Genomic DNA, 23922 nt, shown 5'->3' with positions numbered 1-23922 from the left:
TATTGTGTGGGCGTCACAAGGGTTATTCCTGGTGCCAGGCATTTCATTCCTCTTTGGCAGATAGTCAGCACTACAAGTCAAGAGTAACGTGGTTACAGTCTTTATTTCTTAATCAAAATATTGTAACACCGTACTAATAAACATGAATATTGAGATTTTTGTTTGGTACCAAAGTTTAACATACATACATAGATAGCTTATGTCGCAGCTGTTACAGACTTTATAATACATATTTTACACCAATGCAATTGCACTACAAACTTGGTCTTAAAATATTTACAATAAGTTCAACAATCACACGCACAGCCTGAGAAACAATCGTTTTCTGTGCATACATGAAAATTTATGCTTTGTCTCATGACAATGAGATGTTGTTATGATTGCTGATGCAGGAGATGCACATCTATATTGATGCACACACATTTAACACAGAGGGAAGACAGGAAACAGATAGAGGCAATGGAAATGAGACCACTTATGAAATGAATATCAGACATTAACTAAAAGTATTGGAAGAGTATTGCAAATCTTGATTTGAAATCCTCTCGTTTCTTTGGACTCATAAAACTGCTGATATAAAATAGAAAACTGATAACAACAAAATAATTAGGCACAGGGAGCACAAGGAACCACTAATAATAAACATGTGCAACATATGATAAAAAGGAACACAGCACAAACACAAATGAACAGTGAGAACATCTCTTTAACAGAACCAGCAACCCATGAACAGATCCTTTCGTATCTCTTCATTACTCTCTTCTCCTCCTTAAGTACTACTAAATGCTAAAACATTGTCCATTCATTTGCATCACAACCATCCCTTTATCAAACACGACCATTCACATTGAAAATTAAGGTCAATCTCTCATCCTTGCTACTTGTAATGTCATCTCATTTTAAATGAATACCCTGAGATAAATATCTCAAAATGGAACCAGTCTTCACAGCACATACTCCCCTAAAATAAAATCAATAATAAAAATAATAACTTTTGCTTTTATGGTACAATAAATATCTGAAACTGAAACAAAAAAGTGAAAATAGAATTGTAAAGCTCTCAAATATATACAATGGCTAAAATCATTTAGAGTGTCTTAAATAGAAACATGAGGTACATGTGATGTGAGTGTTCTTTTGCACATACACACACATAGATACAAATTTAGAGAAGAAATTATAAGAAAGGTAGAAACACAAGAATTGCACTTTTCTGAAGTACTTTTGTAAAATGTGAAACCATTTAGATACAATAGAGTGTGCAAAAATTAGCTTTAGGAGAATACACAACGATACCTCATTTGAACCAAAAACAAAAGCAGCTCTTCAAAACCATACGAATTGTATGCAAGAAGAGTACATTTAACTTTTCATTCAAACTTTCTCTCTCTTCATTGAGCAATATTGAAAGGAGAACAGCTACACAAAACAACTATCAAAATTTGTTTAACATTCACTCAAAAGAAGTAACAATTTTGAAAGGTATTTTCTTTAAATCATGTAACAATAGTAAAATATTTCTCTGGACACTAATAAATTAATAACACAGAGACAATCTGAGTGTCAGTGGTAGGAAAATTTAATCCTACGCCTCACTAGTCTACACGACTACATGACACCTAAAGGAAAAGAGAGGAGATATACAGATATACCATAGCTGAAAGGGAACCTTCCAGGCCTCATACACAGAAGAGATAAAAAATTACTGCACTCTTAAACTATGGTAAAAAATATAAAATTTACATCTACCATAAAGAGCCACAGACAGGAAGTTACAAACAAGCACTTTGGCATGTTTGGGAGAGTAATGACATCCAAATATGTACTTGGAAAGAGAAAAAAGAAGTTTGAATTAGATGTTAAAACAATTAGAATCAAGTCTGAAATACACATCATCTATATTATCTAAATTTGAACAGTTTGAAATGTTTGCTATTTTTTGTAATAAATGTGCTTGCTAAACTTTCTCATACACTGATATGAGAAGAACTTTCTCAAAGAGAAAGCCCTGATGTCAAAGACTAGAGTCATGAGACCAGTCGAACTTCAGCCTCTTTAGCAAAATTGCTTTGCAAGATAATGTAAGTCTACACTAGGCTTTTAGAGACAAGCCATTTGTTGATGGCTATATTTAAACACGAGACTCCGTCACATCCACGTCAGAACTCTTACGAGTAATGCTGGTTTCACAGGTTTCAATCTCTATTTGTTTTTCCTCTGAAGGAACGCTTTCATCACATGATGGGCTTGCATCGGAGGAATCTGTTCCAACTTTCTTGTTTTCTACTGTGGGGGATGCCTTAGGAGCACTCTGGAAATAAAGAGGAGAGGGTATAAAATAACATGAAAATTTATGGGATTGAAAGAGTATTAAAAAACATAAGGTTTCTTCTTTTTTTCAACACTTACCCAACCAGTTGTTAGGCCTGTTGCACCTTCATCATCAGAGTGTCTATCTAGCTCACTATTATCAGTTTCAGTGGCGATAGATCGTTTAGAACTTGGCTGAAGAGTTGAATAATTTCGTGAGTTGCGTTGGAAGTTGGTTTTCTGATCATTTTCATCCTTTGTAGTTTTTTCCTCTACTTCTCCATCTACAAATAATCAAAACAATTTATAGTAACAGAATATACCCAAAATTTGTAGAAAGCAGAATAGGGAAATTACTTTTTTTGCTGATTTCTTCACTGCTACGGCTAGCTGGAGGAGCGGGCCTGGGCATACGATACACCCAATGGTCGGCAGAGCCTGCACTAGAGCTTGAGGCAGCAGAGCTGGAACTTGAGGTTGAACCTCCAAGCCCACGTCGTTGATAAAACAGCATGTACGCTGAGGGAGTGACTAAAGCAGACTCAGCCACTGTATCGACACGAGAGTCGTCAAATCGATACCACTGAGTGTCATATGGATTGCGGCAATATGCTGCAATGACAGAATAAGATTTAGTTTTAGAAATAAATATCATTATTATATATTGTTTATTAATCTACCAAAGCAGCCACAATGCTTTTACCTGTATAGTGACCCAATTGAAGGTCTTGACCATGATGATTGCACACTGCATAGAGGTCGTAGACATTATCATCATATCGAGATCCAGTGTGGTGTCTCCTAGGACGCTTCCATGGCGACCAGCCCAGCCCACCTAGAGTCTGCATGCCAGAATTCTGATGACAGAAACCATTTAAATGTGTGAGAATGATGTTGAGAAAAAGCCAAGAAGATGACGAGTCTGGAAAGTGGAAGAAAGAACTTACATCTTGTGCCGCAGGGGCGAGATGAGGAGTCATGTCAAAGCCATAGAGAGGGAAATTGACTAAGGTAGTAAGTTTGGCTGGAGATCTCTGCTTGGCTGATGACTGGCGGAAGCGTTTCAAGTGGACAACTAAGATATCCGGGAGGGTCCAGAGTCCAAGCCTTTTTTCCACTTCCTGCTTCGATTTGCAGGAAGGACAATGCCATGCATTATCAGTTCCAAGCACTTCTGCACGAGTGTACAACTGCAATTTTTTGGAAGAAAAAGGAGAAAAAGGTTAGACTGCAACTCATCACAAATAAATATAGGCAACTGGTTCTGTTATCATGCTCCAGTTGTACCTGGAAACACTCCTCCAAGGTGACAGCTCCTCCTTGCTCTGAGCTTTGTTGCAGTTGTTTTACACTTGCATGTTCCTCCATCAAGTCAGTGTCATCAGCAATTGTACTGTAAATTGATACCAAGAGTAAGTATAATTTTCCTGGTAGTCCTTCCATTAGTTTTTAAAAAGAAAAATAACAAACTGTTGAAAATGACATACCTCTCCTTTGTCTGCAAATCCCACTCAAGAACAAGCCGCACATGAAGCGGCCCAGCATCTTCCTCACACAGAGCAAGAGCCTGGTCAATTGCCTCGACATAGAGGGGGTGATCTACTTCCGGATCCAAGTATGACCCAGAGAGACCATCCAGCACTCGAATGCGAAACAGAGACGCAGGCTGTCCAGATGTCAAGACGTCATCATGCAAAATATTTGCCATTTCTTTGAGGAGGAGTTTCTGGAGATCATCATAAGCCGTCTCTCTCCCCACCTGCATTGTGTAGGGGCTTCCAAACCTACAAATGAAGAAATTAATCAATAATTTTGATAAAACTTTTGCTTGATTAGTGTCATTATTTTCTAATTTTAGAGAGAAATTCTCACCTAATGCCATGGTCTTCTACAATCAGAGTGTTGACCCAAACAAGAAGAAGATATTCGCCAGTGTCTTGTGTAGCCTCCTTGAGCTGTGGCAGCTCGAGGCAGTACACTGGGTCGCTTTCCTTGATGGTATTCAACGGCGCAGAATCTGCAATCACAAACAAATCACAATTCTCAATCACACGCTCCGCCCACCAACCCAGAAAGCGGACTGATTCCGAGAGTCCGTTTCGTCGCTCTGTCTCTCTCGCACCGACCGACGTAGGGTAGAACGCCCCATAAGTGCGAGAGAGACAGAGACAGACAGACAAACAAAGCGACGAGAAGGACTACGGAATGGAGACTTGCCTGAGAAAGTCCGGTGGAAGCCCAAGTCGTCCACCTCCGTGATGAGCATGTGCTGCTCGTCGATCTTGGTGTCGGACGCCAGGGCCTCCCTGAGCTCCCGGATGTCGGCGTGCGGCGGCAGCGTGAGGCCCAGCTTGACCTGGCGGGGCTGCTGCGAGGTGTAGAGGACGGTGACGTACACGGGCCGCCGCTGGTTCTGCGGCACGGGCACGGACACGCACAGGAAGGGGTCGAACGTGTTGCTCTGGCAGCGGCACTGGGGGCAGGTCAGCGAGGACCGGAACTGCGCTTGGAACAGCGCGTACACGAAGCTGTTGTTGCAGCGAATGTGGTTGGCCAGCGTCTCGGCCGCCACCACGTCGTCCGGCCGCCCCACCGAGTTCTGGAACAGGCAAACGAGTGCATCAGGCATGCGGTCCAACGCAAAACCGTCTCGTGGACAGGCGCGGAGAGATGAGGGGAGGCGATGAGCCCCCCCCCCCCCTCCCCCCCTGACCCGTCTCTGGATCCGCCCTTGCGCATGGAAAAACACTTCCAACGGAAAGGCGCCTGCTTAGGAGTTTCAGCCTCCAAAGGCAATACAGATCTCGGTTAAAACACTTGAGCCTGGAAAGGCACTATGCAGTAAAATAAAGGATTTTTTAAAAAAATAATAACTTTTCTATGGTTTCCATAATTTTTGCCTGCAACACCGCAGCTGGGGTCGCTTGCGCTCATTCACATGATTCACGCACACACGAGCTGCACGCTGCAATTGAGCAAGCAGAAGCCGCTGCCTCTCGCGCTACCTGCATACCAGCCACAAAATAACCCCCGCGGCCGTCCAGGCTCCAGGCTCCAGGCCGTGCTCCAGGCCGCGCTCCAGGCCGCGCTCCAGGCTCCAGCGGGCCGCGTCGAGTCGGCGTGCAGTATGGGATTATACAGCGAGTGATGAGGGAATGGCGGAGTGGCGCGGCGCGGCAGTGACTCAATACGCGGTGCGGCAATAGCAATAGTGGCAGCTGCCGCGCCGCGCCACGCGCCACGCGGTGCTGAATCACAGCCATCGTCGCCATCGGAATGTTCGATAAAGAGGTGGGCGGGGGAGGCGAGCCGAGGCACGCGCTCTCACCGTCGTCCTCCTCCTGCTCGTCGACGTCGTCGTCCTCGCCGTCCTGACAGTTGACAAATGGTGCAGCGCCCAGCTCATCGCTCGCGCATCGCCGCGTCGCCGTGCCGGGATCACAAGCTAAGCACCATCGAGCCGGGTGGGCCTTGCCGCCTTGCCATCGAGGTGGCCGTCCCGAGCCGCCGAGGTGCGGAGAAGGGGGAAGGGGCGGAACCAGACGGCTACGTGGGACGCGTGGCGGACTGGCAGACGGCGCAAAGTTGGCTCGGAACGCCTCCTGGAGCACAGCCAGTAGACCGATTCCGAGCGTCGCTGCGTTCCTCTCGCACCTAAACGCGACGCGCCATGAGTGCGAGAGAGACAGAGCGACGAGAACGACTCTCGGAATCAGTCTGCGGGCCCAGCCGCCCGGGTCCACCCGATGCTCACCGAGGCGCCGGCGCGTTCCCGCCATGAGATGCCAGCAGCAGCCAGCGGCAGGGAGAGAGAACGGTTTCCGAGATGGCGGGGGCGCGCCGCAGGGCCCTTAAGTGGGAAGTGGGGCCTCCCCGGAAAGATCTCCCCGGTCTCCCACTGCGACAACATCCACATCCCCGGCCGGCCACCCCGGCCACCCCACCGCGCGCCGCGCCCACGCCTCGAGCTGCAGCGAAGACTCCGACCCACCCCACTGCCACCCACTGCCACGCCCTTCACACACACAGCACTGACACACCGGGAGGTGCACTGGAGCAGCGGGGCACTACGCCGGGGCGGGACGCACTGGGGCGATCCCTTCCTTCACTGGCATGGGCGCAGCGCATTCGGCAAGCCACTCGGCCGGGCCAATTGCGTAACAGACCGTAACAGACAACGACACGCCCGGCATGGCTCCGCCGCCCCGCCGGCCGCGCCGCTGTCTTCGGGAACAAACGCACAGCGCTTCCCACAGCCGAGTGGAGCCTTCCTCCCAGCCCTCCAGCGCGCTTTTCCCGAATCGCGGCACGTCCCGGCCCGCGTCCTGTACACTGGAAGCCCGGCGAGACGCCGTATTCCGTCCAGGACTTGGCAGTCCGCCCGAGGCGCATAAATTTGCGAATCGTCGGACCGTGATGGAGATGCAGGCTGCACCGCGGGACTGCGCCCGCTGGCCCGCTGCGCCCGGCCCGCCCCTGTCAGCCTTCCAGCCTTTCAGTGCCCTTGTAGGTCAAGAGGCGGCCCGGGTCGAGGGCTGACCCAGGTCAAGAGGTGACCCGGGACGAGGCGGGCCCTTCGCCGCGCCCGTCCGCGCCCTCGTTAAAAAGTAAACTGCATCTCTCTCTCGCCCACTTCTTTTCTGTGACGTTTGCCGTCCTCATCGTGCAGCCAGCAGACTGATTCCGAGTGTCGTTTCGTCGCCCTGTCTCTCTCGCACTTATGGGGCGTGCCGTATGAGCGCGAGAGAGACAGAGCGACGAAAACGACTCTCGGAATCAGTCTGCAGTGCAGGCCGCCAGGGCGACGCGGTGCGCAGCGCTGCCCGCCGTGAGGGGCGGCGTGTCAATCTCGCGCGGGGAGTCGGAGAGACGGGGAGCGTCGGGGGGGTCAGGGAGCCCCATGACCTCCATTCCAGCCACCCGGCCGCCGCCCGGCCGCCGGGCTGGAGCTGGAACCCCTGGAAGCAGCGGCTGGAAGGCCAGCCACCCCTCCCCCACCCCACTTTCCGGCAGCCCGCGAGCGAGTCAGACGGTACTCGACCGAAAATCGATCTACTCCCGGCAGGCCGGCAGGGGCGCGCGCGGAGTGCTGGCGTCCCCGCCCCGCGCAGCGCGCACCCGCCGCGCCGGGCCGGCCGGGCTGGGGCCCAGCAGCGGGTGGCGGGTAGCGGAGGTACACCGGCCCGGCCGGCCGGCACCCTGCCCACCCCACTGCCCACTGCCGATTGGGCCCCTTTGGGGCACGGGCTGCGCCTTGGGCTGCGCCGCGCTGGAGCCGGCCAGGCCAGCGCCTGCGAAGCGACGGGTAGGCCGACCCGCAGAACACCCAAGTTGAACGGGACTGCCTACCTCCCAGGCGGTCCGGCTCCCGACGGCAATCACTCTCTCCGCCATGACGGGCGTAGCGTGCGCCGAGTGCGCCGCGCGCACCGCCACCACCCCCTCGGGGTCGAGAACCAGCCAGGGTGCCCAAGGCCGCGGGGAGGCGGCTGCCTCCGAAGGGGCAGGGCCAGCCAGGGCGGTGAGGGCTTCCACACGCGCAGCCGCCCCGCCGCCGCGGAGCGCTGGGCTAGCCAGGTCGGGCCAGGTCCGCGTCGACGGGCACCTCGCGAGTCGCGACGCCACGGCAAACACCACTCCTCCCCCGCGGCCGCGCGGCGCCAGATAGCGCTTTCGCAACACGCGGCCGATGTTTCCACCACACACACAGACACACATGAACACGCTGCGCGTGCATCCGCCGAGGGCCCGACGACGGCGATGTGCAGCCTGCAGGCAGTGTGGTGGCGGCGACCTGACGCGACGCGATATGCACCGGCCCGGCCCGGCCTGGCCACCGCCTTGGAGGCGGCGCCTCGCCTCGCCTGGCCGCGGCAGCCGGGCACGCCACTGCACTGATAACGAAGGTAAATGGGCCGCCACGCCGCGCCACGCCGACCTTGAAGGCGGCGCCGTGCGGCGTGTGGCGGCAGGGACGCGCCAATTCGCAAGGACAGAGACAGCGACATTGCCGCCGAGCCGCCCCGCAGACTGCTTCCGAGAGTCGTTTCGTCGCTCTGTCTCTCTCGCACCTTATACGGGACGCCCCACGAGGGCGAGAGAGACAGAGCGACGAAAACGGCTCTCGGAATCAGTCTGCCGGTACAAACGAAGCGCCGCTCTCGCAACGAACAACGCGCGCGCGACAGGAATAAGTTAATCGTTTCACAGAGACGGAAATAAAACGGGACGGGCGGCAAAACAGCGGTAGCGACTTTCCTTTTTCGTCGTTCCTAGCCGGACAAGCGAACAGACAGACGGACAGACAGACAGACAGACAAACAGACTGACAGACAGGCTGTGCAGCGACGCCCGAGCGCAGGTAGGTAGGTCACAGGTAAAAAGAGCGGACAGCCATTAGCGCGCGGCTGGCCGGCCCGCCCGCCTGGCTCGCCCGCGCCGCGTGTCACTGCCCATTAAAAAGAAAGAAGGCAAGAGGGGGAGGAAGGGGTGTCATTCGGTTGCCATGGCGACGACGCGCACAACGGCGGCGCCGTGCATTTACCGGGCATGCAATTTGAACAACTTGTAGCGCTTTACGGCGGCGGCGGCACCGCCACGAGTCGCTATGCGACTGTACTCGGTGCCTCGCCCCGCCGGTCGGGGGGCTCCCGTGTAGCCCCCATGTCGGTGACCTTGCCGCACGCGGGGTGGCGGCGAGACAACACCCCCCGCGCCCATAATGAGGGCAGCCCTCCAAGGTGTCGGCCAAGCCAGACCTGGCGTCTGGCACCACACTTTCCTCTCAAACCACTGTCCATTTATTGGCCAGTTTCCCTCGATATGTTCTTGTGATAAAGTATCTACTTTCAGTACGTATTCTTGGTTTTCGAAATATTCTGAAACATTAAAAAGCTGACACCCGAATGCGTCTTGTACTTTTCTACGTGTGTTTGAGGTATAAGGTATCATCTGCTAAAAATAGCGAGTCAATAGTGAGTGCCCCCAGGCGTCGGCCTCGACGGGCTGCCTGGCGTTCTAGGTGGCGACTGCGAGCAACAGGAGGCCTAGAGGCGCCTCCCCGCAGTGCTGGCGGTGCTGGCAGTGCTGGGCGACCGCAGGCCGCACGGTCCCCGCGCACCGATATCGGAAACCTTTACGCCGCCCACGCCAAGCCAGGCGCCAGGCCCCAGCGGGGCCCTCTCTCTCTCGCTCGCGCGGCCAATCGCAGGGGTGCGAGAGAGAGAGAGCGACACAACGCTGCTCGGAATCAGTCGACAGGACTCTCCGAGACGGGCCTCGCCTGCGGTCGGCCTGGCCTGCCTGCGGTGTGGCGTGCAGGGCGTGCAGGGCGTGTGGCGTACGGGTAGCCATCGACGTGCGACGTGCCCCAGTTCTGTCGTGCTCCTGTCCTTCCCCTCCCTGCAGTCCGCAGAGCCCTACCGGCTGCCGCACGCCCTGCGGGCCGTAGACTGATTCCGAGGGTCTTTTTCCTCGCTGTCTCTCTCGCACCTATACGGGTCGCCCCATGAGAGACAGAGCGACGAAAACGAATCAGTCTGCGGCTGGCAGCCCGAGCCCCCCGCGGCGCCAGCAAGTCAGCAGGGCCTACACCGCAGGTACGCCAACACAGCTGTCTTGCTCCCACACTCTCCCTGGAAACGAGTAATCCACAGACATGCCGAACCAAAGGCAGCCTAAGGCGGCCGACGGCCGAGCGGCGCGATAGAGCACGGCGGAAAGAAAGTGTGTCAAACGGCGAGGCAGCAAGGCAGTGGAGGCAGCGGGCACTGCTTCTTGTCGGTCATTGAGCCGTGCACTACACTGTGCAGTGCACTGCACTTCTAGTGCGTCTAGGAGGAGAAGGGGTCTTTCCAGGCCGAGCTGTTGAACCCTCAAGTGAGGCTAGACCAGATAACCGTCGGACCGTCGGCGGGGAGGTGTCGGCCGAGCCCGGCCAAGGCGAGCGAGGCCATAATCATCCGCGATACCAACAACAAGGCCGTAATCGTATTAGCATGGCGACGGCGCACGGCGACGCACGGCGACGCCGGCCGCCGACCTCGATCGACAAGCAGGCCGCTGCAGCCGCTCTGTCTCTCTCACACCCGTGCACAACGCCCCATTAGTGCGACAGAGACAACGACTCAGAGTCTGCAGTTCGTCCTCGCAGAGCTTTCCTTCCGATCCGCGCCTTTGACTCGTTTCGCCGTCTCGCTCCGCCGACACGCACTTCTTTGCGGCGCAACGGAATGAATCAAATCAGTGCACTCGTCGGTCCGTCTTCCTCGCACCCCTGCGGGCCACCCCAGAAGTGTGAGAGAGAGACCCATCTGCAGACTGCGGGTTGCGGGTGCGATGCAAAGGAGACACCCACCACCACCGCATCGCGCACGCAGCAGCTGATCAGTGGCGTATTAACCACCGGGTCAGAGGGTCAGCTAGCTGACCCCCCCCAGTTTTTGAGCTAGGCGGTAGGCAACATGCAATACATTGACCCCCCCCCACTTTTTTGACGTTTCTACGCGCCTGCAGCTGATCCCTTCCAAAGGATCGTTTCATCGCTCCGTCTCTGTCACGTTGCACTCACAGGGCGTTGTTCGGTGGGGGTGCGAGAGAGACGGAGCGACGAAACGGTCCACGGCAGACCGCCGCGGCGCCAAGAGGCAGCCGGCCAAATAAATTGGACCGGCTGCTGCAGACGCAGTGTGGCGTCCCGTGCCGCCCCGTCCAGCGCGCCCAGTGGTCTCATGCCGAGATTCATTTCCGTCGCTCCGTCTCTCTCACCCAGACGCAGGACCCCGCCAGTGCGAGAGAGGCAGAGCGACGCTCTCGGAATCAGTCTACTCCCGCCTGCCGCCTGATTCCGAACACTGCTTCGTCGCTCTGTCTCTCTCGCACCCCTACGGACCGCCCCATGAGTGCGAGAGAGACAGAGCGACGAGAGCGGTGCTCGGAATCAGACGGCTGCCTCTGCAGTCCGCCGCGCGTTGCTGCAGCGACGGCCCATCTCTCGGCTCACCCCCCCCCCCTCCTCAGGTAATTTCGATCCGCATCCGTCGTTCGCCTCCCCCCTCCCCTCCCCCTCTCCTGGAGAGCTGGCCGCCGCAGTGCCAAACGACGCCGCAGCCTCCGCCATACATCCTGCGGAATGCCCCCCGCTTGCTGCTAGTTGGCGTTTCGTTGTGAGGATTCTTCTTCCCCGCGCGGGTCGGGTTCTCGCCGCCGCCGCGCCGCACTCCACAAACGCCAGTCCCCTCTTGTTGTGGAGCAGGGCGAGGTGGCCCCGGCGCCACAGCCACGGGCGGGGCGTGGCGGGGCGTGGCGGGGCGTGGCGGGGCGTGGCGGGGCGCGGCGGGCCAGCACCCTTAGCCTGGAATGCAAATCCCAACGCCAGTCCCAGGCAGGGCTAGGCAGCCCCAGGCGGGGCCGGGCGGTGAAGAGGGCAGCAGCTCGCCAGGCTGGATGCTGGATTCGGCCAGGCATGGCTGTTGAGGAGGGCGGCTCCGGGGGAGGGGGTGGGGGGAAGGGAGGCGGAAGCAGCCAGCACGCCGCAGTGGCGGGGCCACTGGGGCTACGGGGGCCACACTGGGGCCACACTGGCGGCCTGCTGGGGCTCCCAATTCAGATGCAATTTCCCTCTCGCTGTGTCAAACGCGCAGACGCGCCGCCCCGCCGGGCCGGGGCCCAGGGGGGGATTCGAACACCGGTCGACGCAGCCCCTCCCCCCCCCTCTCCTTCCCACCTTTTTTGCCCAGGCCAAGCGGGCCTCGCCATGCGCAGCTTGTTAAAGCAAAACCCGGGCAGGGCAGGGGCAAAAAGAAATGCGGCGCGAAAAGCGGCGAAAAGCGAAAAGCCGGACACGCCATTACGCGCCACCTTCCTGATGGCGCCTCTGCCGGCACACTGCCGCCTCTCTGCGGCGCGGACTGATTCCCAGAGTCGTTTCCGTCGCTCTGTCTCTCTCGCACCCATACGGGACGCCCCATGAGTGCGAGAGAGACAGCGCGACGAGAACCACTCCCGGAATCAGTCTGCTGCCGCCCGGCCGGGGGGCGTCGCATATTTAATCACGCTCCCCTTCCGCGTCGCTCCGCCTTCCATTCCGAGCCGAACACCGCCTTGCTCGTCGCCATAATTCCACTTCCCCAATTACCCGCTTTTTCGGTTTCGTCTCCGTCCGTCTCTCTCTCCCGTCCCGAGCCACGCGCAAGTAGACGCGCCAGCCTTCACCCAGAGAAGAGAGAAAGAAGAAAGAAGCCTCTCAGTCGGCGCGACGCGACGCGGCGGACGGTCGATGTGGCGCTCGGTACACTGCATGTCCGTCTGTGCGACCGTCCGTCCGTCCGTCCGTCCGTCCGTCCGTCTGTCCGTCAGCCACCGGCCCAGAATTAGCAGGAGAGACATTATCGACGCCTCGAGCACCAGGCCGATTCCGAGGGTCCTTTCCGTCGCGGTGTCCCTCTCGCACTCATGGGGCGCCCCGTGTGGGTGCGAGAGAGACAGAGCGACGAAAACGACTGTCAGAATCGGCGGCCAACGGCGAGCAAACGGCAAGCCAACAGCGCCAACAGCTCCTGGCCGCGCCCCGCTCCCGGGTGGACCGGTCCGTCCCCCGTCCTGCCAGGGGGTCTTTTGCTTGGAGAGGATCCCTCGGGACAGCAACGCGGGAAAGAGGCCGCGGCCGGTCCCACCGGAGTCCTTCGCGCCTCGCGCCCCTCCGCCTGACCCGGCCGCCCCAGGTGGGGCTGCCAGCCCACTGCCAGCGGGGCGTCGGCACGCTGATGCCGCACAGAGCAGTCGTCGCTCTGTCTCCGTCGCACTCGCGGGGCGTGCCGTGGGGGTGCGAGAGAGACAGAGAGTGCTGCGGAGTCAGCCTGCAGGCCCCAGCGCGGACGCGGGCCAGACGCAGGGGGTGAGGCGTGGCGGCGTGGCGTGCACACGCGTCCGAGCGTGCTAGGCCAGCACTACATTGGGGCCACACACACACACGCACACACACACACACACACACAATTCATACGCGCACACACACATGCGTGCGCGGCCGTGGCACGGCCGCCTCCCACTGTGACGCTGGCGGCGCTGGCGGCGCTGTCGCGGTTGGACATCCCCGTGTGCGTGTCCGCGTGCCCCTCGGCGTGCCCCGCGTGTCGCCAAGGCTGTTCGGCACGGCATGGGGTGGTGGCGCCAGGCGGGGCCGCGGGCCCGCGGGGTCGCACAGGTGGCGCGTGCACGTCAGCCAGGCGAGGACTCCCGCCTCGCTCGCCGCCCCCCCGCCCCGCCCCCCGCCCCGCCCGCTCCCCCGTCTTTCAAGTCAACACGCAGCCGCGCAGCGCGCGACGCACAGACTTCGGAGAGCATCTTATCTGCTGCAGCGCGCAGCGTCCCGTTCCCACGCGGGCGAAGCCGTGGGGCACGGCGGCACGGCGCAGCCATGAGGCCATGACCGTCAACGTCCCTGCCGGCCTATCTTGGGGCGCGGGCAGCGATACGCGAGGGAGGGTGCGACGGCAGAGCAAGACAACACAACGCCCAAACAGTGCCCCTCCCAGCCGACACCCGGCCGCCGAACAACAAGACCACGGGGCAGCACGATGATGCCGAGAGTCGTTTTCGTCGCTCTATCCCTCTCGCACTCATGTGGCGGTCCGTTTAGCTGCGAGAGAGACAGGGCGACGAAAGCGACTCTCGGAATCAGTCTGCAGCTAGATCGAGCTGGCTCCGAAGGCGCGGCGGCGACGCGGCCGCGGGCACGGCGTGTCCAATCACCGTGTCGGCGGCGCGGCCTGGACGTCCTGGACGCGGCCAAGCGTGCCGCCTTGGTGCCTCCATCTTGGTGGCGCATCTGCCTGCTCCCCGCTCCTCGCGCCCAGTGCTCCGTTTTTGCCGCGGCCGCACCGGGATTGGCGTGGCCATCGTCGCGAAGGGCGTCGCCGCGCTCCAGTGCGCCGGTCGGATCGCCGCCACCGCCGAACGGTCTCTCTCGCACCCGTCCGGGACGCCCCACGAGGGCGAGAGAGACAGAGCGACGAAAACAACTTTCGGAACCAGGCTGCGCGCCACTATCAGGACGACACCGCTCTTCGCAGAACCCCACGCCGCGGCCTCGCGCGCCACGCCCACGCCGCACTGCCGCACTTGCTACTTGATTCGCCGGGGATATATGAAGTGTCTCGCAAGGAGGGGGAGGGGGAGGGGGAGGCACATGGCGTGAAACGGCGAATTAGGGAGCAGCCGAGCGCGGAGCACATGACGCGCGCCAAGGTCACTGAGGGCCTCAAGGTCGCCGAAGGACTCAAGTCCTGCACGCCGCACCGCAGGGCCTTCCATCCAACAAAAGGCTCAAACGTGGTCCGGCCGCGCGTCCGCTTGTCGTTGTCTCTCGCTCTCTCGCACCCTCCTGGGGAACCCCGCGAGTGCGACAGAGACAGAGCGACGGTGACTCTTCCGAATCGCTCGACAGTCCGCGCCGCGCCGAGACAGCGATACCTCGAGCGATACGATACGAGATACAGCGGTCAGCGTGAGTCACGGGGACGATGACGTGGCCCAGAACGACAACAGCCTGCCGAGTCGCGTCGCCGCGCTGCTCGGTGCGTCTTCCTTCCGAGGGGAAGAGGGAAACAATCAGGCGAGGCGCCGCGCCGTTGCATCCTAATGAAACCGAAATCGGATGGGCATCGCGCATCGCGCCGCGCGGGACGGAAATAGACGAGCGGGGCGCCCCGCCGCCCCCCGCCCGTGGGTCTCTCTCTGTCTCTCTCGCACCCCGACGGCACGCCCCACGAGTGCGACAGAGACAGAGGCGACTCTTCGGAGACAGCCTGCCGCCGCCCCTGCCGGCTAGACGGTGCGGTACCCACGGCCAAGCCCACGGCGGCCACCGCCACCTCGGCCTCCTCGGCCGCGAGTATTTCGGGGCACGCCGCGGACTGATTCCGAGGGTCGTTCGCTCGTCTCTCTCGCACCCACACGGGACGCCCCGCGAGTGCGAGAGAGACGGAGCGGCGACTCTCGGAATCGGTGGGCGGGGCGTGGCTGCGCGCATCAAACTGGGCCCCTTATCCCGCGAGGCGCGAGGCGCGCGGCGAGATGTGGACCGCCACCGAGACCAAGACCGCCGCGCGCAACAAGGTCAATGTCAGCGCGGCCGACCGACCGGGCGGGGAGGCCCAAAGGCCTAAAGGCCGCCGCGCGCCGCGTGTCATCGCCATCGCCAGAACGCCTGCGAGGCGGCCCCGCCCGTCGCGCAGCCCTGCGTCGCGGGTGTGCCTACCTCGCAGGCGTCAAAGGACGTCCTGGGCACCAAGGCTTCCACGTGGCGTGGCGTGGCGTAGGGAACACGCACGGACACAGGCGGCGGGGCCAACAGCCGACCGACACCGTCCTTGAGGTGCTCGCGCGGCTCGCGGCTGTTCCGATGCGGAAAAACAGGCGGCGCTTGGCGCCAAACAAACACGCGCCCCTACACTGCAAGCCCGCTGCACGCGCCACGCGGCGCCACGCGCTGCATTCCTGCAGCGGGATATTTCCGGGCCCGGCCGCGGCGCGGTGGGAGGCCCGGCAGGCTGGGCAGGCCGCCGACAACGCCGTCATCGTCGTCGCCGCCCTCGCCTGTCCGTCCCACTGATTGTCCGGACACGTGCTGCCGTTCGGGGAAGGCATGGGGACGGCCCGGGCCAGGCCAGGGTCTGGGGAACGAGGTCAGCCCCGCCGCGCCCCGCGCAAGACGAGTAAACAGGTTAAGAGGGGCATCGCCAGTGCCCCCTCGCCCTGCCCCCCGCCAGCCCGCGCGACAAAATGGTGTTAGCTTCGTTAGCTCCGGACGGCGCTCCGGATGGCGGCGGCCCCTTCCTGAGCGAGGCCTTCTAGTGCTTTGCGGGGCCACTGTTGGGGCCGTCAGGACGTAACGGGCCTGCGGGGGGTTCATTCGATGATTCGCCACTCGCGATCACGACGGCCGTCACTGACCTCTCCGCCTGTCCGCGGCCCGTGCGGCTCGCCGTGCGGCGTGGGGCCGAGGCCAGCCGGCCTGTCACGCGGCCGGGTCACGCGAGAGGCGAGGGTGCCGTCAAAACAAGTCGCCGATCGACCGACCCTAGGGCCGGAGGCGAGGCGCGTTGGAGGCGCGTTGGAGGCGCGCTGGGGGCGCGGCCGCGGGCAGGCTGCGGGGACCAGCGACCACCAGCGGGGACCGCGGGGGCCACCGTCATGCTGGCCCGCTTGGCGGCGTGCATGCACGCGGTGCTGGCGGAGCTGGTGCCCGCGGTTGCGGCCGCGCTAATAGCCACGTGCGCCTCGGCGCCGCCCCGCGCCGCGCCTCGCGACGGCCACGTCAGCGGTGCATCGAGCCCGTGCCGCCGTGCCGCGCCGAACGGCCGCACAACAACAACACGACGCGCCGCCCGCCCGCGACGGCCCGCGAAGCCACGCCGCGCCTTCCGCGAATGCATCTCCGACAGTGACCAGGCGATCCCGCCTCGCCTCGCCCAAGAAGGCGTCAGGCCGGCTGCGGGCTGATGCCGTCCGGACAGTACCCGAGAGCGAGAGAGACAGAGCGACGTCAGCACAGCACAGTCGTGTGCAGAATCAGCCTGCAGCGGTCGCCGGCACCGCAACGGCGCCAGGCGGGCGGCGGGCGGCCCGATGACGCGATGGTGGTCGCGCGGGTATTTAAAGGGAGTGACGGCAGGTTGCCGTCGTGCTGGCGTACTCGCCTTCGTGATACATATGCAGGGCGGCCGTCCCGGCCCGGCCCGTCCGGCCCGTCCGCCTTCCGGGCCACCGCCTCGGCCACCGCCGCGCTGACGCAATCCTCGTCGCGTTCCTTTCTTCTCCGCGCGGTGGGCCGGCCGGCCGGTCACTGCCCTGGCCGCCCTGGCCGCCCTGGCCCCGCTCTAGTCCTGGCCGCCCCCGCCGCCCGCGCCTCGCCTTGCGCAAAACGCAAAACAAAACGCCCACCGATGGCGCCGTGATAAGGGAACACGGCGCAGCGCGTTGCGGCGCGTTGCGTACAACGGCAGACTAGCGGCCGCACTGTAGAGTCCCGGAATGGAGTCAGAATGGCAGAATGCAGCGCCGCGTCATGCCGTCAATCACGCCGCCCCGGCAGGGTACCGCCTGGTTCTGGAGACTGATTCCGAGAGTCGTTCTCGTCGCGCTGTCTCTCTCGCACCTATGCGGCACGCCCCATGAGTGCGAGAGAGACAGAGCGACGAGAACGACCCTCGGAATCAGTCTGCTGGTTTCCCTCTGGCCGGCGGGCCCTGTAGTTGTGCGAAAGGACTGAAAGGGCCGGCTGCCGGATCGGCTCCAATTGGAGCGCCGTTGCTCAAGACGGCCGTAGCGGGCCTACGGGCAGGCATTCGCAGACAGCAGGCAGACAGACAGACAGACAGACAGACAGACAGACAGAACTGGGGGCTCTGCAGGGCCAGGCGTTGAACCCGGTCGCCAGAAAGGTCATTCCCAAAGCGGGGAAAATGGGCGGTGCCGACGTGTGCCTTTGTTCGTCGCGGACCTTGGGCTCGGCGGCGGCGGACTGGGCCTGCCAGGGCGGCCGACGACGGCCCGCCCAGCGAACCGGCGCCGCAAGAAACGTTTAGTCGGCCGGAATGGGCCAGGCAAATCAGGCGGCCTGGTCGTACATTTCGGTGCCCTCCAGCGTCGCGGAGCCGTGTGCAGCCCCGCCCCCGCCGCGGGGGGCCGCGGATCCGGAGTGATGCAGGCCTAGAGCACCGCCAGCGCCACCAGCAGCGCGCCGTGCCGCAAAGATCAAGGCTCCGCGGTCAAATCCCCGCCCCGCCCCGCCCCGCCCCGCCCCACCCCGACGCGAGGCACGCCCGGGCGGCCCGGGCAGCCTGCCTGCGACGCATCATCGTTCGATTGAGCCGAGCGCCGTCTCTCTCTCCACTCTCATCCGTCTCCAGCGAATATACTGACAGCTCCCCCTCCCCATTCCCCCACCGCCATTGCAATCCCAATCACTGAGTGACCCTGATGGAGCCGTCCGTGCCTGCGGCGGCCTGGGGCAAGGTTGGCCGCCGCACCGCGAACACGGCGAGCACAGCGCGGTGCACGGTGTGGGCCACGGCCGGCCAACCCACCCCACCCCACCACCCCACTGCACTCCGGCTCCACGCAAATCGCGTCAGGGGCAATGGAAAACAAGCAGAGAAAGAGAGCGGACGGCGAGAGAACGCCGTGGGGTGGGACGCAAGTCCGTGAAAAGCAGAGGTAGAGGCTGGAGAGGGGCGGCTGCTGACTGATTCCGACTTCCGTCGCTCTGTCTCTCTCGCACCTATGTGAGACGCCCCCCGAGTGCGAGAGAGACAGAGCGACGACGACGACTCTCGGAATCAGTCTGCTGCAGCGTCACGTCGCGCCCCTTCTCGGCTGTTCTCAGCCCGCCGCGTCGCCAGAGAAAGAGAAGCCTCCCTCCGAATTCAGAGCGGCAAGCGCGAAGCCCGGCGAAGCCTTCTTTGCAGTCCGTTAAGCCGCGAGTCCACACACCGACACGGGGCGCGCACACCGACACACACACACACACACGCACGCACGCACACACCGATGCGCTCGCGGAATGAATCAGACGCTCCAGTGGGAGTGGGAGGAGGGGAGGCACACTGGTACACAGGATGGAGGGAGACAAGAGCAGCGCGGAGCGGCAGTTAGTGGATCGACCGAGCAAGGTCAAATCTAGACCACATGTTCATCGTCAGCGGAACGCGTCCCTCCCACACACTCACACACAGACACACACACACTCACACACGTGGTCGGGCCTCGTCCAACGCCATCCCAATTGGAGCGAGTGGATTGCGAGCACCTCGAGGCCCAATGGCGGCGCTGTATCCTCGAGGACTCCAGACTCCACAAGTTGGACTCGTCCGCTGCCCTCTGGCGGGGGCCTCTCTAGTCTCTCTAGCGGGGACCTCTCCGACGGAGACTTGACGGGGACCTCTCTGACGGGGACCTCTCCGACGGAGACTTGACGGGGACCTCTCTGACGGGGACCTCTCTGACGGGGACCTCTCTGACGGGGACCTCTCTGACGGAGACTTGACGGGGACCTCTCTGACGGGGACCTCTCTGACGCGTGCCTCCGACAGGCCAGTCGGACGCGGCCAGCTGTTCCTACCCCGGCAGGCCCCATACTGTCTCCGGCCAGTCCCAGTCCAGCCGGCTGGCCCAGCAAACAACAAGTGCAGCCGCGAAATAAAAAGAAAAAGAAGACAGCAACAAGAGCCGAACGGCACACCACAACAAGACAAGACACCGCCACGCCGCGCGACTAACGCGCGACGCAGCGGCTCGGCAGACATGGCGGCACCCAATCGATACCATCGAGTGGGGAGCCCAGCAGAGCCTCTGGCAGCGCGGTCCGCGGTCCGCCCCGCTACGCCCCGCTACGGGCGCGCCCCGCCGAGAGACGAGACAAGTCAGACAGGGGCAGTCCGGGGCAGTCGTTCACCGCGATGCCTCGTCGCCGAGTCGCCGACGCCCCGTCTAATTTATTTATTTTTTTCGGGCGGCCGCGGCGGCGAAAAAAAAGACAACGAGGTTGGAACAATGACGGCCGGCCGTCGGGGGCCAGCATTGGGCGCACAGCGCACAGCGCGCGGCGCGCACGCGACAGCGACATGGGACGGAGGGGGCGGGGCAATTGTCGGCGAAAATTAGGCGAGGCCCCCTCTGGCCGCCTCTGGCCCCCTCGGACCACGTAATGCAGTGGCCAATGGGGGACTGGGGCCGCGCGGGCCGGCCGGCCGCCCTGGCCAAGGCCCCGACATGGCCCCGCCAGCTGCACGGGGCTCGAGGCTCGGCGGGCCGCGGCGGGCCATGGCGGGGCCAGCCAAGGTCAGGCGATGGCGGTCCTGCCATATGCCACGCCGGTCCGCCGCACGGCGTCCACACGGCCGCGCCGCCTTGGCCGCCGCGGTGATAGCCGGAAATGAAGCGCAAAATGGCGACGGCGACGCCGGCATGGCCGGCATCCACTCCACATCCAGTTCGCCGCGAACCGTCTCAAGGTCCGCCGCGCCGCCGTGGTGTGGCGGCCGCGCCAGGCCGTACCCGCCGCCACCGCCGCTGCACGTACCGGACTGGGCCGCGCCCCAGTGGTCCAGAGCCGGCATGCCGCGGAGGCTGTGCCGGCTGCAGGCCCCCGATAGCTCCAAAGACGAGACCGCCGCCGTGCTCGCGGCTCGCGCCGAGGCTCACGCGATGCGAGTCGAGCAGGCCGCCGCGCGCGCGGGGGGAGCCGAGCCGGGCCCTTCCGCATTACGTCGGTCCACTTCCGGCTGCCGGCCAGCCCGTCCGAGAGTGAGCCCCTCAAGCCGACGCCCCCCCCCCACATTCCAGGCCTGATCCTCTGGGCCGCTATCTAGCCGCGTGCCGGGCGGGGCGGCGGGGCGCGGCGGCCGGGACAATGCGCATCCGTCCTGACGTCCGACGTCCTGACCTACCGCGGCACGCCGCACCGAGCCACCGCGCTGGCGTCGACGCGGTGCTCGGAAGGGCCGGGGAAGGGCCAGAAATGAGAGGGGAAGAGATGGGAAGGAGAGGGAAGAGAGGGGGCACACCTTCGGACCTTCGGGGCACCATGGAGATTGCGGTTCGATACGATGCCGTTGCTCAGCAAGGCGCGCCTAGTCGCAGCCTCTCCAGCACGGCCCTGCCCGCGCGATGCACTCCAGAAGAAGGCCCCAGGCGGGGCTCCAGCAGGGCTCCAGCGGGGCGCTGGACAGTGCCGGGGAGAGCGGACGCACTCCGAGTAGAATGCAGAGCGGGGGGCGTCTTCTCTGTGCGCTCGTCCGTGGCCTGTCGGGGCCTTGTGTCGGGGCCCCGTCCGGACACGAGCCCCGCCCCGCCGCGCCTCGCGTCCCTGGAACGTCCTGGAGAGGTCCTGGGAGCACGGGGAGACAGTGCAGCGCGGCATGGCCAGGGCATGGCCAGGGCAGCGTGCACAGCCGGATTCCTCCTCAAGGTCAACTTTCTCGAGTTACGAGTTTCCCATGCGGCTCGGCCGCCGCGGAGCACCGCACTGTCGGCGGGGCGGGGCGGGGGGCCGCCACGGTGGTCCAGCCCCGCGTCGCTCACAGATTCACACCCGTCCGATCCGGAACGCAAACCAAATAAATATGTTGTCGGGAAGCATTCCGGGGCGGCGATGCGACGCGCAGCGGCGAGGGGCGTGGATGGGGCGTGGATGGGGCCGCGGCGAGGCGAGGCGTAACAGGGTGGGGTCCGCATGCCGCAGGCCACGCCGTGCCACGCCGTGCCGTGCCCTGGCCGGGGATCTGCTGTCGTTCCCACGGGTCTTGACAGAGCCCGCCAGCACGAAGTGCCAGTGCCAGTGCGATACACCACCATCACGCCATGCCTTCTCTTCCCTTCCCTTTCCTCGGGAGTGGGCGGTGATGCAAGGCGTCCAGAGTCCAGAGCCCGTGCACGAAACACGAAAAGGCAGGCGAGAGGCGCGAGGCAGTCCTCCTGGCTGTCCTGTCCTGTCCTGCCTCGCTAAACGACCTGAGTCACCGCCACGCCACGCCACGCCGCCACCGTCCCACCGCGGCGCCAATTGACACCTGTGTGGAAGGGAAGAGTCCTGGTCCTCCTTCAGCGCCTCTACGCCTCCCTATCTGCAGACTGATTCCGAGAGTCGTTTTCGTCGCAGTGTCTCTTTCGCACCTATACCGGACGCCCCCAATGAGTGCGAGAGAGACAGAGCGACGAAAACGACTCTCGGAATCGGTATGCTGTCAGTTCCGTCCCGCGTCCGCGTCCCGCCCGCTTCCGGCCCGATTCGCGATTCGCACCGCCCGGCCCGCCCCCGCCCCCTCTCCACAACACCGCATCTGCCACCGCCACTTCACAGTGAAGTGCCCTGCATTCCCCGGTCCTCCACCACAGATGAATCACACCCAGTTCCCCCGAAACAAATCTTCCATATTGACAGGTTGACCCACTGTTTGATTTCAACAAACAAAATATACATGTTGCTCCACAGCCATTTGGCTGGTACAGCTGAGAAAGTAATTTTTGTTTGTAAGACGGAGCGCTTCAAGACTGATGTAAACAAGATAACACTAATTCTGCTGAGATAATGTGCCGTATGAGGTGAGGGTCAGACAGACGCTCTACTTTAAACCAAGACCAGCAGCTTGAGACGGCCTTGTTTCTTAATCTTTATGCTTCAAGTTTTGAATGTAGAACAAGTGTTCACATTATCAGACTATAAGCATAACATTTTTGGTTTGAACATAGTGACACAAATTAAAACAGACAATATGTATTAAAAGTAAGGTTAAGAAATATTTGAATGAATGAAATGGCATCACATTGACTACTTGTATATTGGTCAACCTATCAAACAACCCTAACCTCAAAGGAATAAAATTAAAAACTAAATGTGGCAGAACTTACCTTTATAGCCTTGTATTTTTTCTTAGTTGCTGTATTGAGGTCTTCATGCACCTTGTCGAGCAGCCAAAGAAGGAATTCTTGGGCATCGTGTTGGTTGTTGCCCCGAAATTGACTGCCGTACTTGTCAACAACAGATTTGAACTGGGTTGACAGCTCCGGGTCGTATTGACAGGCCCAAATTGCCTTCAGTAGAACTGCCAACTGCTCCGTAACTTCACCTTTGGTACCATACTTTTTGCTATTAAGCTTGTTGCGTCTTGATAAGTCCGCTTTGTACATGTCGAGCACAAAGTACTCGGCAAGAATGTCTGTATGACACAGGCACTGGAGCACTGCGTTGATGAAGCAAGTGTTTCCATGATTACGGAGACCAATGACTCCAGGCACTTTATCACCAGGTATTTGATGAAGGGGGCGTGTCGGAGGCACTCTGACATCTGATGACGAGAGTGACACAGTTCTATCTGCACGCCTCCTGGTCATATAGTCATAGTTTCGGAAATTTTTATTGTTCACACCAACACTTGACACATGATGCACCACCTTGTTAATAAAGTTCTTCAATGATGATATCTTGAACACTTTCTTGCCATTTTTAGAGTTCTCACTATTAGCTGTGATATTTAACACTATGTCCTTGTTCACACTCTCCGAACTACCTTTATGCTTCCCTCGCCTTTTACTGGTCCTAGCTTTGCCGAACCGCGGCAGGGTGAAAGTACGTTTTAACTTAGGCCTACTCTCAGGGTACGTCAGGACGGGCAAGTCCTTCATCTCGATGTCCACTGTGTCTATCACTGCAAGATTCACTGCCACTGAGCTCTCATCCTTGTCCAGGAGCTCTCCCTCCGAGGCGGACTTCATAATGCCTGCAGTTGCAGCGGTCGCCTCCGACATAATTGACACTCGGCACTGTAAGCACTCATCGAGAGGACGACACGGGCTGCAGTCTGCACCGAGGACGCGTCGCGTGGCGTGGCGCGGCGGGGTCGGCACTGCACTGCTCTAGTTCTAATTATCGTTTCGGCCACCAACGGTGCGACGGGCCTACCGCCTACCAACCATCATTCCGGCACTGAGCACTCCACTACTCGCCGAGTCCGATCCTATTCGATCACCTGCGCAAGGCATTGTGGGTACGGCCAGGCAGTACGGCGCTAAGCGCAGCGCGCTCTAGAGGCGCGAGACGGAGACAGCGCTAGC

At 60.6% G+C, this 23922-nt stretch overlaps 1 protein-coding gene across 1 annotated transcript; it reads right to left on the bottom strand.

Moving 5' to 3' along the window:
• Positions 1–84: 84 nt before the first annotated feature.
• LOC117650081 (ubiquitin carboxyl-terminal hydrolase 31) lies at positions 85–23884 on the bottom strand. Its single transcript, XM_034393374.1, has 10 exons — positions 22720–23884; positions 4528–4909; positions 4183–4327; positions 3798–4094; positions 3598–3703; positions 3258–3500; positions 3014–3167; positions 2668–2922; positions 2410–2594; positions 85–2311 (listed from the first exon to the last, which is right to left on the bottom strand). The coding sequence occupies exons 1-10, from the start codon at positions 23614–23616 to the stop codon at positions 2132–2134; spliced, it is 2844 nt and encodes a 947-aa protein (XP_034249265.1). The 5' UTR covers positions 23617–23884; the 3' UTR covers positions 85–2131.
• Between the last annotated feature and the right edge of the window lie 38 nt (positions 23885–23922).

This window comes from Thrips palmi, unplaced genomic scaffold (assembly GCF_012932325.1).
Source record: "Thrips palmi isolate BJ-2018 unplaced genomic scaffold, TpBJ-2018v1 HiC_scaffold_4, whole genome shotgun sequence".
NCBI lineage: Eukaryota > Metazoa > Arthropoda > Insecta > Thysanoptera > Thripidae > Thrips > Thrips palmi.
The sequence above is the reverse complement of the archived record's forward strand: the minus strand, read 5'-3'. Positions and strand labels throughout refer to the sequence as shown.

Coding starts and splice junctions, on each gene's coding strand:
- LOC117650081 (XM_034393374.1), bottom strand. CDS start 23,616: ATGTCGGAGGCGACCGCTGCAACTGCAGGCATTATGAAGTCCGCCTCG. Junction 3,168..3,257: donor TCGCCCCTGCGGCACAAGAT/GTAAGTTCTTTC, acceptor TTCTGTCATCAG/AATTCTGGCATGCAGACTCT. Junction 2,595..2,667: donor TGAAGAAATCAGCAAAAAAA/GTAATTTCCCTA, acceptor GATTATTTGTAG/ATGGAGAAGTAGAGGAAAAA.